This window comes from Pinus tabuliformis, chromosome X (genome assembly GCF_031772625.1).
Source record: "Pinus tabuliformis cultivar Carrire ecotype Pingquan chromosome X, CPIR1, whole genome shotgun sequence".
Lineage (NCBI taxonomy): Eukaryota > Viridiplantae > Streptophyta > Pinopsida > Pinales > Pinaceae > Pinus > Pinus tabuliformis.
This window is the reverse complement of record NC_142308.1, coordinates 430,633,327-430,654,539: the sequence shown is the minus strand read 5'-3', so window position 1 is coordinate 430,654,539 and position 21,213 is coordinate 430,633,327. Positions and strand designations below refer to the sequence as shown.

The 21,213-nt window shown below is 33.1% G+C and overlaps 1 protein-coding gene across 1 annotated transcript; it reads right to left on the bottom strand.

Annotated features, from left to right (window-relative positions):
• Positions 1–1,645: 1,645 nt before the first annotated feature.
• LOC149140405 (ABC transporter B family member 10-like) lies at positions 1,646–17,608 on the bottom strand. The gene is made up of 11 exons (XM_089450161.1): positions 17,126–17,608; positions 16,563–16,617; positions 16,310–16,485; positions 16,012–16,212; positions 11,727–11,986; positions 10,685–11,001; positions 10,058–10,281; positions 9,239–9,609; positions 7,123–7,559; positions 5,407–5,648; positions 1,646–3,595 (listed from the first exon to the last, which is right to left on the bottom strand). The coding sequence occupies exons 1-11, from the start codon at positions 17,399–17,401 to the stop codon at positions 2,393–2,395; spliced, it is 3,762 nt and encodes a 1,253-aa protein (XP_089306287.1). The 5' UTR covers positions 17,402–17,608; the 3' UTR covers positions 1,646–2,392.
• Positions 17,609–21,213: the final 3,605 nt, after the last annotated feature.

Below are 21,213 nucleotides of genomic sequence, written 5' to 3'. Positions count from 1 at the left end.
AAAAATGGTTAAAATCTTTAAAACATATTTAATAAAATCTGAATAAAAAATTTCGACATCCATAATAATTCAAAAATATATATATATATAATAAATAAATAAAAACCTTTTAAATAAATGTATATATATATTTTTTTTAAATAATGATATCAGATTTCTTCACCCTGTGAAATTAGAACTTCAGAAAAATAATAATAAAACAAACTCGACAAATATTTATTTAAAATTACAAATTGTTTTAGACTCTTAATAACTTTCTCGAGCTTTAACTTGGATCCCATCCTTGCGAAAATTCAAGTATATACGCTCCTTACAAAATTAAAATATTGAAGTATATAAACTCCTTGCAAAGTAAAGAATAACTCTTTAACATTCAAACTTTGATTTGAATCCTTGTAAAGATTAAAGTATATGCTGTCCTTGCAAAATTAAGGTATTAAAATATATGCACTCGCAAAATTACGTATATGCAATTCAATATATATTAATTGCAAAATTACTATACTAATTGCAAAATTAAATATATGCATGAATAACGCGTAGTCTAACAATTATGCACTTTATTATAGATTAACGTGTAGTCTAACAAGCGGAGGAGTTGCTCAAATTCCAGTTATATTTAGAGAAAATCTGGCAAGGAATTTTGTAAATCTAAGTTATAATTGTTAAATTTCAAAATTTTAGGTGTCCTATACGTTTTTGATGGTGCTGAATCCATTTTCACCATCAAACACTACCTTTACAAGATTTTTTGAAATTTTTTTACCCGGATTCCGGCCACTTTAACCATCCAAAAATTCCTCAACCTCCTTAAACAACTCCAGCCTCTTTAAACAACTCCATAGATTAATTGGAGATATCTTAACCACTTCTATGTACCAAGAATATTTGGCTCAAAAATATGAAAAGAAGATTATCTTAAAAATGAGATATTAAAATAAATAATATATATAAAATAAATAATGAAGAATTATTTTTTAATTAAAAAAAATTGTTATTCGAAATAAAAGATAAATCAAAAATTAAAATTCACAATTTCATATTTAACTTTTATATCGAAATATTTTTTCCAAATACTCTCGATATAAATAATTTAATTTGAGCATGCATAGATATTACATTTTATACCTCTGCTTTCACTACATACAGATACAACCAAAGCATGCATAGATATTACATTTTATACCTCTGCTTTCATTACATACATATACAACCAAAGGCCCATGCAGAGATCTTACACTTTATACCTCTGCTTTCATTACATACAGATACAACCAAAGGCCCATGCAGAGATCTTACACTTTATACCTCTGCTTTCATTACATACAGATACAACCAAAGGCCCATGCAGAGATCCTACATTTTATACCTCTGCTTTCATTACATACAGATACAACCAAAAGCCCATGCAGAGATCCTACATTTTATACCTCTGCTTTCATTACATACAGATACAACCAAAGGCCCATGCAGAGATCTTACATTTTATACCTACATTTTATACCTCTGCTTTCATTACATACAGATACAACCAAAGGCCCATGCAGAGATCTTATATTTTATACCTCGACTTTCATTACATACAGATGCAACCAAAGTCCCTGTGCTCTTATTTAATAGACATTTGATATTTCACAACCAACAATTGAATGTGTCCATTCAACCAAATATTTAAATATTAAACCACCTCACAAATATCTAATATTTGAAATCAATATTCATTTCATCTAAATTGAGTTAAATTCTTCGTATAATGTAACAACTTTGTGCAAAGCCTCTGCACATTTCATTCACAGCTACATACTTCAGATCAGCTTACATATCTGTAAACGTTTCCATGGACTAATCGAAGCTTCATTCAGAGCTATTTGCACTTTCAGCTTTTTATCAAATGCAACCAGCAATCCAGAAAGTGATAAACTGCATATTTATTGAAATACAAAAGCACGGCCCCTCGTACATGACACCTCATGAATCAATGTTTAAATATGCAGTTTAAGGTTGCCCCTATCCTGCAACCTTATTGCTGTGTGGCCCATCAAGAGATTCCATGTCTTGACAATCTGTTTACTGCTTAATACCCAAACAGAGAATCCAATGTGTGTTTTATTCCAATCACCAAAGACAACAGAGAATAAGTTATTTTCACATGATCTGACCAATATTTTTATCACGTAATCATAGTATAGAGAACATCTACACAATATGTATCACTGTTAAATTCAAGCTTAACCCATCCAACTATGTTTTATGAAACCCAAGATGAAAACTAGATTGGAAAGCTAACCCTATGTAGAAATCATTGATGTTGTTGAGGACTGACAAGCTCTGAATAGGCACCATACTGAACCCAAGATGAAATATAGACTGGAAGCCTAACCCTGTGTAGAAGTCACTGATGTTGTTGAAGACTGACAAGCTTTGAATAGGCACCATCCTTGTTGAGAAGACTGGAATGAGAGCCTTGCTCAACAATTTTACCATCCTGCAAAACAGCAATGACATCAGCATTCTGAACAGTAGACAGACGATGGGCTACCATAACAGTAGTCCTGTTCTTCATCAGCTGGTTCAATGCCTGTTGCACAACATTCTCAGATTCAGCATCAAGGGCACTGGTGGCCTCATCTAAAAGTAGAATAGCAGGATCTTTGAGCACTGCTCTAGCAATGGCAACTCTCTGTTTCTGCCCCCCTGACAACTGAACTCCCCTCTCACCCACCTCGGTCCGATACCCATCTGGCAGGCTACTGATAAAGTTGTGGGCATTGGCCAATTTAGCAGCTTCAATAACCTCAGCTTCAGTGGCTCCATCTCTTCCATATATGATGTTATCGAATATAGTAGTGGCGAACAGAGCAGGTTCCTGCTGAACTAGACCTATGTGTTTACGCAATGACTTCACCTTCAATTTCTTGATATCTATGCCATCGACCATCACCTTGCCTGCAGTTGGATCGTAGAATCTCAATATCAGAGCAAGAATTGAACTTTTTCCCGAGCCACTGGAACCAACCAGTGCCACAGATCGACCAGATTTTACTACTAGGTTGAAGTCCTCAAAAATTTTCACATCCGGCCTTGCAGGGTAGCTGAAATCCACATGTTTCAACTGGATCACCCCTTGTACATGGGTCAGAACTTCGCCATTTGGGTCGTCTGGAGGAATTTCTGTTTTCCTGTCCACAATTTCAAATACGGAGCTCACAGCATCTGTGCCCTTGATTAAATCAGGGCAGACTGCCAGGGTCTCTGCCATGCCCAGGGCTGTGACTATGAGAACCATGAACGTTTTCATCACGGACCCAAATGATGCTTCATAGTTCTTGATGAGAGTGGAGGCATACCACAGGGCCAAACCATAGGAACTGAACATGGAGAACTGTGAAATTCCGTAGAAGAATCCTGCTATTTGCCCACGAATAAAAGATTTTTTTCGTGGCTCCTCTAATTCTCTGCTGAACATGTCGATGAGTTTCTCTTCAGCACAGAAGGCCGCCACTGTTCTGATATTGCTCACCCCTTCGGTGGCCATCATATTGGCTTTTAGATAAGCTTTGCTCAGGTTTCCCCCATATCCTGTCATGAAGAACCTCTGTTATGGAAAACACAGAGACACAAGATACTCAAAATCAGAAGGCTTGTTGTTGAGGCTCGGAAGATTTACATGAATAATATGCACCAGTTTGAATACCACACATCCGCTTAAACACTGAAATTTTAATAAACACAACGAAACCTTATAAATTCAAAGAAATCCTAAACTCTAACCATATTGAAACCTTAATAAATTCAAACAAATCCTAACTCTGATTGAATTCAGACAAATCATAACCCTATTGAATCCATAATAAATCCAAACAAATCCTAACCCTGATCGAATTCAAACATTCAAACGAACCCTAACCCAATTGAAACCTTAATAAATTCAAACAAATCCCAACCCTGATTGAATTCAAAACAAACCTTAAAGCCAAGTAAAATAAGACAAACCATAACCCTATTGAAATCTTAATAAATTTAAACAAATCCTAACTCTGATTGAATTCCAACTTTCAAACAAACCCTAACCCTGTTGAAACTTCATAAATTCAAAAAATTGCTAACTATGATTGAATTCAAACAAACCCTAACCCTGTTGAAACTTAATAAATTCAAAAAAATCCTAACTATGATTGAATTCAAACAAACCCTTACATGAATGATATGAACAAACCCTAACTTGTTATGAAAGCTCAGAAGATTTACACGAATAATATGAACCAGTTTGAATACCGCACACATATGCTTAAACACTGAAATTTTAATACACACAACTAAACCTTAATAAATTCAAATAAATCCTAACCCTGATTAAGTTCAAACAAACCCTAACACTATTGAAACCTTAATAAATTCAAACAAATCCTAACCCTATTTGAATTCAAACAAATACTAACCCTAATTCAATTCAAACAAACCCTAACCCTAACAAAACTCAAAAGCTTCACATGAATAATATGCACCAGTTTTGCATACCTCACAAATCATTTAAAAAAACTTAACGAGTCCAACAAACTTTGCCTCCGTTAAGAAACTTGTTATTAAAACTGAAACTTCACATGAATAATATGCACCAGTTACCTCTCAAATCATTTTTAAAAACCTAATAACTCCCACAAACTTTGCCTCCATTAAGAGGCTTGTTATTAAAACTCAATCTTCACATATATAATAGGCACCCGTTTGCATACCTCACAAATCAATTAAAAAAACTTAGTAAGTCCAACAAACTTGGCCTCCATTAAGAGGCTTGTTATTAAAACTCAATCGCCTAAATAGTATGCACCAGTTTGCATACTTCACACAACTGCTTAAATGCTGTGAAACTGTTTTAATAATTTCAAAAAAAATCCTAATAAGTAAAATTTCACTAACTTCAGTAATATTGGACCTATCTGCATGAATTAGCTACTGGTTAATAAATTCAAAAAAATTGAACTTTACATGAGACTTAATTTTAACTTTGTTGAAGACCACCTATAGGGTTTGAAGACCTCTGTTTAAAAGTCAGCTCTGTTTACATAATCTTTGTTAAACTAAATGTCATTAAATAATTTAAGAATGTAAAACCCAATATCTATTAAGCTGAATGTCTTTCAATGATTTAAGAAATATAAAACAATTAAAATTGATACATCCAATAAATTACATCTGAAAATTCAACCTCCCTGAACTTCTTGGCAAATCCAGGGATCCAAATGGATCTATGATAGGTAAAAAATTTGACCTCCCTGAGCTTCTTAGCAAATCCAGGGATCCAAATGGATCTATAATAGGTAAAACAGAGACATGATATCCAAAATCAAAGAATCTGTACGAGAATCATAAGTTTCATGTGAATAGCGGGCGATAGAGTTTGCATACCTCACACATCTGGGAAATGACGAGGAAGGGGTAAGTGGCCAATATAACCAGGGTGATACGCCATTGCTCGATGAATGCAATTATAACTGCAGTCACAATGAGCGACAAGTTTTGCAGTAGAATGGACCCACGGTCTACCACCAAACCTCTCACTAATGTTGCGTCCGACGCCAACCGAGAAGACACTAGGCCACTGTTATTGCTGTTATCATCAAACCACCCCACTTCATTTCGCAGGATTGCTGACACAATTACAAATTTCAAGTGCTGAGAAACTAGCGTAACCCCATGTTGAGTAAGCAACTAGAATAACAAAAAATTTCAAGATGCAAAACTCAATCGTTTTGGACCCTCAAGCTAATATTAAATTTGCAGCTCACCTTTTTATCATAATGTATTAAACGGAGAGGAGCTAGGTGTTTAACAACCTGTGTGGCTGGGGAAATGTTTGTGTCTGAAAATCTATTATGCCCGTGGCTGTCTGGGTGGGGAAAATGTTCATGTGTGAAAATCTATTCAGCCCCTGGAAGGATAAGAAAAAATTCAAGGTGAGAAGTTCTTATTTTGGACTCTCAGGCACCTCAAAGTTTGCATCTCCTTTTTATTTTCAGTGTAATAAATTATCAGGTGTATCTGTAAGGATAAACTCAATCTGTTCAAAGATAAACTCAATCTGTTCAACTATTTGGTCATGGCTATTTTTCAACTTAGTATGGATAAGGGTTATATTTTTATAATAATAATAACAACTACATAAATAAATGTGGTTCATATTTATAGATTGACTCATTTTTATTATTATTATTTAATTTTAAGGTCACCACCAAGCAAGACACCAAATTGGTGTATGAGACCACCTTGTTTATGGGACAAGGGATCCACCTCTTTGCAGCAATTTGACTGCTAAAGTCTACCAAGGCATTCATAATGTACCCCCTGTGGCTTTGAACATGTGACATCTTAAGAGGAAAAAGGTGCTTTTAACCATTAGGTCCACTCAAGTTGTAAAATGTGCCAATCCACCACATTTACTAACGAGGTTGTGCTAGTAGATGGCTGACATGCACACTGTTGATTTGTAGACCATGCTTGGCAATGATTCACATTACCTGACTATGGTTATAAATAGTTGTCAAGGGTTGACCATGGTTATTAAGGGATGGTTGAACAATGTTTAAGAGAGTTTATTAAAGTTGACCATGCTCAACCATTAATTTAACAATGTATTTATGTTATATTGATTTAACAATATTACATTTATGTTGATGATTGTTACATTGTTACATTGTTTCATCATGGTTGATGTTACATGAATGTTACATTAATAGGTGAAGAGGGTTGACCTTAGTTGAGTATGGTGGGTTATAAATAAACTTGACTTACTATGGTTGGTCAATGATATAGATGATATTTTTATAATAATAATAATAATTTATTATGAATGTTATTACTAAAATCAAACATTTCAGAACAAGAATTAGACAACTAAAATCTATAAAAATATACATACTCTAACTCTCTGGAGTTAATTTTAGAGAATTAAAACTATGATCTCCTTAAAATTAACTACATATTATTAATAAACATCTCACTAACACATTCTTAATCATTGATTAAATCCATTCCAGCCCTAGACTCACAGGTTATAATAATAAATTTGATATCCCACATACAAAGTTTGCAGCTGCTGTTTTAATTGAAGGATGCAATTCTCACCTGCGAACATCATCTCCCTCACACGTAATGTAAGACGTTCGCCCATTGTTGCGAAGTTGACATGTTCCACCACATGTGCAAAGACTGTGAGCACAGCAGCGGTGCAAAAAAGCAAGCAGATTTTGCGTATTTCACTTTTGGTGTAACCGTAATCCGCACTGTAAAGGGCCACCATGCCTTGAGTGACTCCCAGGGCAAACAAGGGTATTTGCCCTCCTGCAAATATTGCTCCCGACATCCCAAGGACAGCCCGCATCCAGTCTGGGGCAGCCATTTTGACCAATCGACTAAAAGGAACTCTCTCAGTTTTGGCAATCTCGTTCATCTCTGAACCAAAAGGCCTGGGAAATGCTCCCAATGAGGACTCCTTGTCTGATGCTGCGAAACTGAATGTTCTTTGAGAGATAGAGCCAGCACCACCTCGTGAAACGACCGCACTGCATCATGAATCCAACGGATAACATCATGTCAGCCCATGTACAATCAAGAAAGCATAAAAGGTAAACTAATCCTGTATCAAAAGAATTTCTTGCTTCAAATCTAATAAGAAATCCACCAAAATCTCAATAAAGAATGAACACCCAACAATGTTTCTTTCATTGCAATATATACTGAGATATATCATTAGATCAGATGTATTTAAGATTTAAAAATATATATGATTAGCTTAAATTTATTTTAATTTTGGATTTATTTTAGAAGGATCAAATTTTCTAAAAACTTTTTTAGTATAAAATTTGAAGAAAAAATTACACCTCAATAGATTTTATCTCTCTCCACATTTGATAGATAATAATTTAAAACTATCTACCCTGGTTATATATATATGAAATAATTTTATTTTATATTTATTTTAAATTATTTTTAGTTTAATTTTTATTTTTTAATCCAATTTAACCAGTCAAAATGTTTAAATAACATAATATAAGAGGGCATTATAACATTATTTTCATAGGTTGGAAAGTGCCTCTAGACACAATAATGTTTATAGCTAGATGAAATCAGTCCACAGTCAATATGGTCGCACTGATTGCATCATATTATGATCTAATAGTACATAATCCAATTAAAATAATTTTGTATTAAAAAAAATCTTGCTTCAAATTTAATAAAAAATCAACAAAAATTTCAACAAAGAATGAATACCTGACAATGTTTCTTTGGTTACAATATATGTTGAGATATATATTGATCACAGAGAAATTGAGATAGATCATTAGATCAAATTGAGATATATCATTAGATCAGATGCATTTGAAATTGGACTATATATGAATCACCTGGGTAGATCGATCTTAATTTCAGATAAGAGATTGTAAACCTTTTTAAGTGCAAAACTTGAAAAAAGTTTATACCTTGTTAGATTTGATCTCTCCACACTTAATAAATCCGGATTTAAATTGGATCTACACTCGTTTCATATATATATATATATATATATATATATATATATATATATTTATTTTATTTTATTTGTAATATATATATATATATATATTTGAAATAATTTTTTTTTTAAATAATTTTTTTTTTAAATAATTTTTTTATTTTATTTTATTTTTATTTAATTTAATCAGTCAAAATGTTTAAATAACATAACAAGATATTACAACAACATCTCTTTCATATTGGATTGGAAAATACCTCTAGACACGACAACTTATATATCTAGATGAAATCAATCAACACTCAACAAAGTTGTATTAAATAACATAACAAGATATTACAACAACATCTCTTTCATATTGGATTGGAAAATACCTCTAGACACGACAACCTATATATCTAGATGAAATCAATTAACACTCAACAAAGTTGTATTGATACATAATCTAATGATACATAATCCAATTAAATTTCGAAGAGTATTCTAAATTTTGATAGACAGAAACAAATAAAACAAATAACTTAACTTTTCTACATCAAAATCAAATCCAAATATTCTAAGAATATGAATAAACCAATTATTCTAAAAATATTCTTCCTAAAAATTTTCCAAAATCTGACCAATAAAAACAACAATCAAGGAAAAAAATCTTCAAATCTGCAATCTCGTTAAACTAACTAGTAACCTAAAATTATCTGAGAGATGCCAAGGCCATGATCCAGCCCACACCTTTTCTGACGAGAGAGGGCCGAACCCTCTGCAACCTCTCTACTCGATTCCTGCAACTTGACAAGGGTTGCATATGCTCCTCCCTCTTTGGACATCAGCGTTTTATGATCACCACTTTCCACAATTTTACCATTTTGAATTACAGCTATAATGTCTGCGTTTATTATAGTGGATAAGCGATGAGCAACTACTACGGTTGTCCGCCCAACCATGACACGATCGAGAGCTACTTGCACACTTTTTTCAGATTCTGAATCCAAGGCACTGGTGGCCTCGTCCAGGAGAAGTATCGCTGGATTTTTAACTATAGCTCTAGAGATTGCTATTCGCTGTTTCTGTCCCCCAGATAATTGAACCCCTCGTTCACCAACCTGCAAGGTGAAGGATGATAGTCAGAATTAATTGTTGTGCTATAATGCTTCCTGCTCAAAATTGTTTTTAGCAGCTTTATAATTGTTTTTAGCAGCTTTTTAAAAGATATTTGGGTTTAAACTCAAAATTTCAATAGAGATAGATAGCTTTGTTATGAAGTATTAGGTACACCATGAAAATCAATGTTCAAAATTTGTTTCAGTTAACTTAAAGGCTGAAATTATGTAGATTGCAAATTCCAGAATATCTCAAAATCAGATAATCAAGAGAAAAGTCATAAATTAACCTCTATCCTAACATCTCTCAAACAGTCTAATTTAAAAATATTCCCTAATTCTACAATCCACATGAAAACTTCTAAATTACCAAATTACCAGACTCTATGCATTGATTCTGAAATGTACATTCCTTGAAAATTAATTCTGAGATTTTTTTACTGTAAATCACCTGTGTTTCATAGCGATCCGGAAGATTATTTATGAAAAGATCAGCATCCGATAATTTTGCAGCCCGAGTAATTTCATCCATGGTTGCATCACCCTTGCCATAAAGTATATTCTCCCGAATGGTCGTTGCAAATAATGCAGGTTCTTGATTCACCAGACCAATCTGCCCCCTCAACCATTTCAGCTCCAAGCTTTTAATGTCATGCCCATCCAACATAATTTGCCCTGCCAAAACCATAAAAATATACCTTGCCCATATTGATATCAACGCCCAGGAAAAATTTAAAATAAATAACTTAAAAGTTAATGCGTCAAATGTTTTAAGGATTTTTTTAAGTATATTTTTTCATTGAATTTGTTTAGTAGAAATTTATTGGTTGGAATTATAAATTTGAGTGGTAAATTTCTCACAATTACTTAAAAAAATTTTAGAATGCTAAATTCATATATAGCATAAAAAATTCAATTTAAATCACAAAGATAAAAATTTGAATGATTTTTTCTTGGCCAGATTCCCAATAAAAACTCAATAACATCTGATAATTAGAAATCACCTAACTTCACTAACTCAATAACATCTGATAATTAGAAAGCACCTAACTTCACTTAAAATGCTAGTTGACTGTACCTGAAATTGGGTCATAGAAGCGCTCAATGAAGGATATAACAGTGCTTTTCCCAGATCCGCTGCCACCAACAATGGCAACCACCTTCCCCGCTGGAATACTGAAACTCAAATCCTCAAATATGATGAAATCTGGACGAGATGGATAACTGAAGCGCACGTTTCGTAATTCAAGGTTTCCCTCTACCCTCTCTAGTCTGCTGCCTTTACCAGAGCTTGACTTTCCAGAAGAGTCCCGATTTATCATCTCAAAAATAGAATAAGCAGCACTTTGAGCTCGTCCGAATGCACTTATATCTGGCGCTGCTTGTCCAAGAGACCTGCACAGACTCTTCAGGCTAAGTTCTCATCACCCAGCAATGGGAAAAAATGGAGATGAAACAGCTCTGCCAAAACCAAGAAGAAGAACTATGCCTATGTTTCAACAGAGACAAATCCAGAATGAAGAGAAGACAACCTGTTAGGAGTGATTTTTAAAAAGTTCATTTTTAACAAATTAAATTTAATCCTGGTTAGTTATGTATATATATGCATGCGTGAGTTAAGATTAACATATTTATTATGAAGTGTCTAGATAAAATTTGATGTGCAAATTGTTTACCCATTAAATACCGTGTAAAATGTTACAAAACTATTGAGATCTTGTCTGAAACTATAAAGACAAGATAGATAAAAAAAAGTGTGAAAACCCTCAAATTTAACAAACAAGTCTGTTTTAGAATTCTAACCCTATTATTGAATCTATTTGATCATATAACCTCAAACATAATTAAATTAAGGATGGAGATTTGAATTCACCCATCAAACAGACAGGATAAGCCCATAACACCACCAAATAATGACTTTATTGCAGCTCGAGTCTGACATACCTTTGAGATCAATCAATATCAAGACTATGAAGTTCATATGAACCTTTTTTTTTTTTGTAATTCTCCATATTTTTTCATAGATCAATCAGTAACTAGACTGGACACTCTATTTTATAAAGATGCCTCCATAAAAATCCCAGTGGGAATGGTAAAATAGTTGTCAAATTATTACTTACAGTCCACTGATGACAACATTGAGCATCGTGGTGAATGCTTCCCCGCCATCTATTACCCCTTCGTGCACGACCCGACTTGTGTACCAGAGCAGCAACGCCCAGGACAAGAACAACAGGCAGTGCATGGATCCCAGTCCCAGACCTTTGGCTAATCCACTCTTTCTTCCAATCTCATATGTTTTCTGCAGAGCATTTTTGTACGAACTAACTGCCTTGTCCTCCCCGACGAATGCATACACCGTCCGCAGATTCCCAATTACCTGCCCTTTTCAGTAAGGGGAAATTCAGTGATCTAATATCATTGTCAAAGAAACTGTATAGAAACCTATGCTACCAGAAAAAAGAATCTCAACAAGCAACAAAAATTCACCAGGTTCTGACTAACCACTAAAGCGTTCAGATAGGGATTATTTATTCTTCCTAAAAACAATAACCTTAAAAAAAAATTGCAGTGTGATAACTTTTATCAGTCATTCTCTGATTCAGAAATTTGTAACTATTTCCATTATAAAAGGGATGTAAAATATTGTACAGAACAACTAATTTTTACCATAAAAACAAGAACCTCTTTTCACCATTACTGAGTTTACAATAAATATACAATAAAATACAGGGCCCACAGTGATATTATTTCTATAAAAACTACAATCATTTCTCATAATCATGGAATTTACAGTAAGAAACTAGAATCACTTTTCATATTTATAATAAAAGCGAAGAACCTCTTTTCACATTACTGAGTTTGCAATAAATACAAAAGCCACTCTATTTTACTGATATTATTTCTATAAAAACAAGAATCACTTCTCATAATCATGGAATTTACGAAGTAACAACTAATTTACAATAAGAAACCAGAACCACTTTTCATATTTACAATAAAAACAAGAATCTATTTCCATCATTACTGAGTTTACAATAAATACAAAAAGTTAAAAACCACTTTACTAATTATATTTTTATAAAAACCAAAATCACTTTTCATAATCATGGAATTTACTGTAACAACTAATTTACAGTAAGAAACAGAACCATTTTTCATTTTTGCAATAAAAGCAAGAATCTCTTTAAAACATTACTTTACTGTCAGCAATAAAAGCAAGAATCTTTGTAAAACATTACTGTGTTTACAATAAATACAAAAACCACTTTACTGATATTATTTCTATAAAAACAAAAACCACTTCATGGAATTTACAATAACAACTAATTTACAATAAAAAAACAAGAACCACTTTTCACCATTACTAAAAAAAAGTCCAATTACCATTAATAAGAAAAGGCCAATTTCTTATTATTGCTTAATAGGAAAAATTTAACTTTTAATAATGAATCATGTAATTTACAATAAAACTAGATGCCACTTCCTGATCATTGTTGGAAAATGAAAATTGGGCAACCATCTAAATGTGATTTGTGTTTTGCTCATGGTTGGGAAATGCGGAAATTAAACAATGTTATAAACATGATTGTTACGGAAGAACAAGAACCACTCTCTGCTATTATGGAATTTATAAGAAAAACAAAAAAAAAATTGACCGGTAAAATTGGACAATGATTTCAAAATTATTCTCTCATAACCCAATATAAAAAAGTGCAAAAATATTATAAATTATTCAAATTTCTAGAATTAAAAACGTAAAATTCATCACAAAATGTTAAAATTAAAAACATATCATTTTAGGTTAAAATTAAAAACATATGATTCATAACAAAATGGTGCAATAGCTTGCAATAGTGCAAATATCAAAATGTTTACTCTTGAATTTGGATATAAGAGATCAGCGCACGATTAAAATAACTGACTAACTTTCTGATTCGATATCAAGGATGGACAGAGCGCCAAATTTCTTGACCAGTAATTTTGAGGAACGCTACTATATCCTCGTCAGTCTACCTCAATGGTCTGCCTAGAATGCAAGATTTTACTGAACCCATAAAAAACATTTGGAACTTACACTATTTCTTTTATATATGGCATTTCACTGAACCTATTTCTTTTATATATGGCATTTCACTGAACCCACACAAGCCTTCTGGGAGATTACATAGTTTTCTTCAGAGTCTGTGAAGTTCACTGAACCCACACAAGCCTTTCGGGAGATTACGCAGTTCACTTCACAGATTGGATGTGATAAGATAGATTACACAGTTTTGTTCGGAGTCTGTGAAGTTCACTGAACCCACACAAGCCTTTCGGGAGATCACGCAGTTCTCTTCACAGATTGGATGTGATAATGATAGATCAGCTCATAATTAAAGAATTGGACTAATTTTGAGATTCCTTATCGATTGATAGAGAGAGCCATAATCCTTGAGGAATTTTGAGAAACGTTCCCACATCCTAGTAAATCTAACAAGGTAGTCTGAACATTGTCATGATAAAAGGCAAAGATTTTTCACTGAACCTACACAATTCCCTTGCGAGATTACAAAGTTCTCTTCACAGATTGGATGACTTTCTTCACATCCCATTGAACTAGTCATATACTAACCACGAGACACCAGCAGAATTCGTGAAAATGAGCATTGTTTTCAACACCACCAGGGTTTAGATGAACCAAGTTCCTGAAAATAAGCACTGTTTCAACCTCACCAGGTTTTGAATCTTCTAAAAAGTAAAAACTATGCTTGAAAATAAGCATTGTTTCAACCCCACCAGGTTTTGAATCTTCAAAAAAGTAAAAACTAGGCATTGCTGTAACACCACAAGGCTTGAATCCTCAAAAAGTGAAAGCAAAGGGTTGTTACAACCCAGCAAGGTTTGAATACTCAAAAAACTGAAATCTAAGCGTTGGTAAAGCCCCAGAAGGTTTGAGTCCTCAAAAAAGTGAAAGAAGAGCGTTGTTACATCCCCACCAGAGTTTGAATACTCAGTTACAACCTTACAAAGGTTGAGTCGTCAAAAAGGTGAAAGCAGAGCCTGGTTCCAGCTTAAGCACGGTTTGAATATTCCGGAAAGAAAAATCTAGGCATTGTTAAACCCAGCAAGTTTTGGGTTTTTAAAAAGTAGCCCAGATACTTCTGCAAAGTAACTGTTGTGCTGCTTGAACATAAAGGGGCTATTGTATTGATTGAACTGTCATGTTATGTTACGTGGAGGTACTTGTTGATAATTGGTGAAAGGTAGTCACTGTAATGTAACGAGGAAACATTGGGGCGGTGGCATGGTGGTTGGCATGAAACAGCCAAGATTCAAAGTAAGGTGTATAATTCAAAGTCTCCTTTTCTGTGTATCAGGAGCAGTAATGTAACAAGGAAACATTGCGGCGGTGTCATGGAGGTTGGCATGAAACAGTCAAGATTCAAAAGTCAGAAAGTGTAGAACTCAAAGTCTTCTTTTCTATATATCAAGAGCAAGACGAGGTGATGTTGGAGATGCATAGTTGATTTCCCTGGTCATGAAAAGAGCTCAACATGGGTAAAACAATCCACAAGAAGAGAAAGTCAAATCCTTAACCAAATTGGATAAAAACACAACAGGACAAACCAAATACTTCACACATTCATACAAGTAGTATAAACCAAAATGAAAATAACTGGTTTGACTGTTCTAGAGAGGTTTATGTAGGACAAACCACATTGAATAAAATGGTTTGACCCCTTTACAGGGTCTAAATAATTGACTTAGAGGTCTTTTCTTAAGAAGATTTAGTGGTTGGCAAATGATTCAGTGGTAGATTTAGTGGTTCGCAGATGATTCAGTGGTTGGTAGATTTAGTGGTCAGAAGTTTTCTCTTTTATTAGTTTCAAATTCCAGGTTAGTATAATGGGATGTTATCTCTTCTATTGGTTTTAAAGTAGATAGAACATTTCTGATCTCAAGGTTTAAGAGTAAATTCTTCCACTTTAGGAAGATTTGATCTTTGATACAATGGGATGTCATCTCCTCCATTATTTCATACAACATTTTTCATCTAGACGCTAAAAGTGTACCCCTCCCAACCTGAGTGAATCTAGTGAATCTCCCCACCCTAGTGAATCTCTTGAGAAGATTTAATTTTGAGCTACAAATTACTCTAACAAATTACTGATTCACCAAAATATAAAAATAAATACCTGAGTGAATCTAGTGAATCTCCCCACCCTAGTGAATCTCTCTTGAGAAGATTTAATTTTGAGCTACAAATTACTCTAACAAATTACTGATTCACCAAAGTATAAAAATAAATACAGAAAATTGATTTAGAGATCCATTTCAGCCAAGCTGGCCCCTTCAGCTGTGATTTGTGGTAAGATAGTTGGAAACATGGAACTTTTATGAAAAGGATCTGCGAACGCGCACCTCTTCAGCAATCCCCCCGGCCTTAATGTAAGCCTGTCGACTCCGACTCATGAGACCGGTCACAGCAAAGGCATACAGCCCCCCTGCGAGTGCAATCAAAGGAACAATAGCCAACGTGACCAGACTAAGTTGCCACACCGTCGAGAAACCCACTGCGAATCCAGCAACGAATCGGCTGATGAAGTGAAAAAAATTCCCAACCTGCAATAATTCCCTCAAACCAAATCAGACCCACCTGCCTAACTGCCCACCATGAAAACAATCAAATAACCAGCATGCATCCATCAATTCACCTCACCTTCTCAGAAATAGCATCCTGAACTATAATAACGTCGTTGGTGATTGCAGACACCACCTCCCCACTGGTGGCATCAGTGTCAAAGAAGCTCACGTCCTGATTCAGCATGGCCCGCATGTATGCCAGTCGCATACGAGTAGCCTGCCGTTCTCCAGTATACATCCAACAAGCCACCTCTGCCACCAGTGGAATCTATGTCACCGGGAGTTTTTTTATAAACAAATAGAAACCAGATTCAAAACAAAGGTCTTACCAGTCCATGACGAGACCAGAACTACAGCTGCCAAATAAACGAAATCCAGAGCGTACTGTACCAACACCATAAATACACAAACAAGTTTTCAGCATCAGCATCATTACTTCACTATTTTTTTTAGTTTTAGTAGTTGCTAGCAGGTTTAATTTTTTTTAATTCAAGTTCTTATCTTATAGATCCTAGTTGGTCTAATTTCATTTCCACGGAGGTTCTATTTGGTCTAATTTCTTTTCCACCCCAGGTTCTATTATCTTAAGACATGTTAGCTTGTGGCGAAAATTTGAACAAATTGAAAATTTTAATCCCAACAAATTTTCATTCAACTTTTTAGACAAGTTGATAATTATAGTGACAGTCTTAGTGATTCAACTCTTTTAATATAAAAATTTATTAACGTATTAGCTTGTAGGGCAAAGATTTGAACAAATTAAAAATCATAATAGCTTCGGTTGTGATTACACTGTAAATCTTGCCCAAAACAGTCATCTGAACTTACCTACCGATTCACCATGAAAAATAAATAAATTTGAGGGTGGTGGGATTGGGAGGAGATAACTTACATGGGCAACCTTGCCAGAAACAGCGGGAGGATCCAAATAAGCAAGCCCGAGACAATTAATGAGCTTCCCAAAGAAAATGAACCAGATGGGCACCGAGGCCCCATGTGCACAAGCACCCACAAGGCCAATCGCCATTAAAAGATAATCCCAACCATCTGCAAAAGAGAAAAGCTTGTAGAACGCTACTTTCTGCCTTTTATACGACGTGGTATCTGGTTTTTTCTCTGCCTCCTCAGTCCATGCATCTCCCTGCGTTCCCTTACTTCCATTAGACATTGTTGCCACACGCTGTGAAGTTTCACAGATTCAAAGCCCTTGGCATTCCCGGGGTCAAAAATTAGGGATCTAGAATAGCAGACTACAACAAAAATAAAATCGAGTGAGTAAAGCAGGCAGGAGAATAGGGTTGTAAAGAGAGCAGGTAGGTGGCAAATGATCAATGAGGTTTGTGAAATCCATGTATTGTGCATGCACAACTGCAACAAAAAAGCTGTTGGGTCATTAAATACTTGTGTGGACTCCCTGCACATTGCACTATCCGCCATGCTAACAGACAACACTGTACGAACGCAAGGCAGCTGTTAAATCATTTGAATATAAATATGCGTTCACTTTAGCCGTTACTGCTCATTAATGAGCTAGGGTTTAGGGTCGATAACGCTCATTCTCACACACCACTTTCGCATTAAAACAATTCTTCTCCCTCCACGTTCATGATGATGCAAACTCTGTTTGCCAACTGGGTCTGGTTGCTCTCCACCATCTAGAAGGCTGACAAATCGAGAGAGTCATTTGCGCTGTAACTAGCATTAAAGAAGGTAACATTGATATTCACTTCTTACCGAGTTGATGGGCATTTATGAAGTCAGTATCAGTATTGACCTTCTACCTTCTGGCAATTCATGAGAGATCGGCCACATTTATGGAGATCTCAGCTGCACCGGGACAACACATTAAGTTTTGGATTTGTCGGATTGCAAAGTTTTAATTTTCACTAAAACAGACGAGGTGTATTTTCAGAGGGATAAATGTGGTTCCTAACACGTTGAACATACGTGAGCCATGAACAGGGACGTTATGGCATTGACTCATACCAGAGGAGACAAACTTCGAAACACCCTATTCTATTTGTGATACATTTTGGAATGTTTTCTGGAATATTTTTTTCGTCTACACTCAAAATTCGGCAAGAAATTTTAGAATCACACGTCTGTCTAAAACTCTTTTTAATGTCAGTAATTTGAGAGTTTTTTAAAATACAATAAAGATCAATTTAAAAAAAAAAATTAAGCCAAACACCAAATTGGTGTATGAGACTCCATTGTTTGTGGAACAAGGGACTCACTTTCACGCAGCGATTTCACTGCTAAATCTAGGAAGGCATACATACTTTACCCCTCTGGTTTTGAACCTGTGACCTCTTACGAGGAATCACATGCTCTTAACCATTAGGCCCCTCTTGTCTAGAATGCAATCAAAAATCAATTTTAAATAATAAAAAATAAAATTTAGCAAACATATTGTGTAAATTTTTATGGAGATCTGTAACTCTGAAAACTTTAGAAATTAGTATAATTATATTAATAATTGTGGCTTATATATTTTGATTAGTATTTATGTTATTTAAAAATTTATATGATAATTTTATAATTGTATTAATTAAATGTAAAAAAAAAGGTATGAATTGAAAAATTAATATAATTAATATTTGAAATTCCAAAAAAAATATTAGAATATAGTAGAATTTTTCATTATGATTATAAAATTAAAAAACTTAATCTTAAAAAAAATCAACTCATTTTTGTAAAATGATAGTTTAATTTAAAGATAAAATTATTCTTAATTTCTGGTTTAAAATAAAGTAAATAATGTGTAAGATAAGGTTTAAAATTTAAAGTAAATCAATTATTATAATTATAAATTTTGTGTTAAAAATGAAAATATCTCTATATATTAGATTTAAAATTTAAAGTAAATAATGATTATAAATTATAGATTTTATGTTAAAAATTAAATAAGTCTTACTGTATATATTAAATCATTGATAAATTTAAATAAGTATTAATTTATGATCAATATTAAAACACATATTTCACAATACATCTTATATAGTCAAAATACTACTAAATGTTGATAAACATTAATTTATGATCAAAATCAAAACATATATTTCTAGCTACCTCTCCCATTGCTAAGACTAAAAATTAACTAAATTATATATATGAATTAAATTTAAAAAAAACCTGTAACAGGATTCTTAATCATATAGATTTATTGTCACTTTACCCTGAATATACCTTTAAATAGGCTTTCTTACAATACCATGCCTTATTAATACCACATGTCCAATAAAACCACAACTTATTTCATACGATAATTTTTATCCAATTATTCAGTTTAAATAAAATAGTAAAAAGGAACTTTTAATTTGCGTTATTAAAAATATTCTAAAATAATTTGTAGAAATTAAATCATCACGGTCCACTTAATAATTATTAATAATCAAATTAAAATTTTATAAGCCCTATTCTAAAATAAATATACCTATAAACACAAATATAAATATGTTAACAATTTTGATAAATATATATTAATTAATATACAAAATTATCAATTTTTTAAGAAGTAAATATTCTTAGATTTAAATATTTTTTATTTTTTATTAAAATATATATTTACAATTACATTATAAATGATTTTATATAAATATTATATTCATAATATCTATATGTTATATTTGTTATTTTATTGTTTTTGGATATATATTAAATATTTTTCTCATATGTAAAAGAGAAAAGAAAAAATAAAAAAAATAAAAATAAAAAATGTTATCACAGCCAAGCCAGACACCAAATTAGTGTATGGGACCCCCTTGGTTGTGAGACAAGGAACCCACCTCCACATACAGATTTGACTACTAAGAAGACATACATATTCTATCCCCCTCTCCTTTTCAACTTGTGACCTCTTAGAAGGAAACACATCCTCTTAACCATCAAGCTCACTCAATTATAACGTAGATATTATTATTGTATATTTTTAAATGAAATAAGAACTTTCAACGTGCATATTGAAATATATATATATATATATTTTGAAATACTTAATTTTTATTTTATATTGAATTTTTTTATCAATTTATTTTATTTTATGTATGATTGGTAGTAAAATAGATTTTTGTTATTAATATATATTTTTTAGAATACTATATCTCAATGAATTATATATCTCTTTCATATTAAGTTGTCATATTATTATTATATCTCTTTTATACTAGGTTGTCATATTAATATTATTTTAATATGTCAAGTGTCAATTCCATATTGAGTTGTGAAGAAGTACACATCTTCCTCGTACTAAAATGTAGAAATCAAATATATTCCAAATTATAAATTTTTTACTTTCAATTACTTTATCTCTCTATATAAAATGGACTTGAAATTAAGGTGGAAATTGAAATATATTATTTATGTTCAACATTGAAAGATTTTTTTTGTTACTACTATTTTTTTTGTTAATGTAAATATTATTTTATTATTTTTAAATCTAGAGAGCATCTGAGTTAAAATATTTAGTCATTATGCAAAGTAGAATTAAATAAATAAAAAATTGTGTGTGAGAGAGATAAAAAATGCCAAGTAGGAGGCACATCTACTTACACAAACCATATTTTCACTAGTGAGGAATGGTAAGGGGTTTTGGGGTTAACCTTGTAAACAAGTCCCAATAGCTTTTGTTAAATCCATATTGTTGATTTTTGAATTTGAAAATATTTATGTCATTTTCTATCTTGCCCAAGATCATTAAATGAGAAATCTTGGTTAGTTTAAATGTCTCCTTCCCCACAATTAATTAAGTGTGAGAAGGTGGTTGAGAACTCTCTCAACATTAAAAGTGTGGAGTAGGCAAGAGAACCCACCTCTTAATTAGAAAATGACCCAAATTGCATGGGGAAAACCAGAAAAATCATGAATTACAAGTTAGGAAGAACAAAGGTGCATGAATGAGAAGAAGTGTGTGTCATCATTGAGAAGAAGTAGAGTCATCATTGAGCTACCCATTACCTAAGAAAGTGAGTGATTAAACCC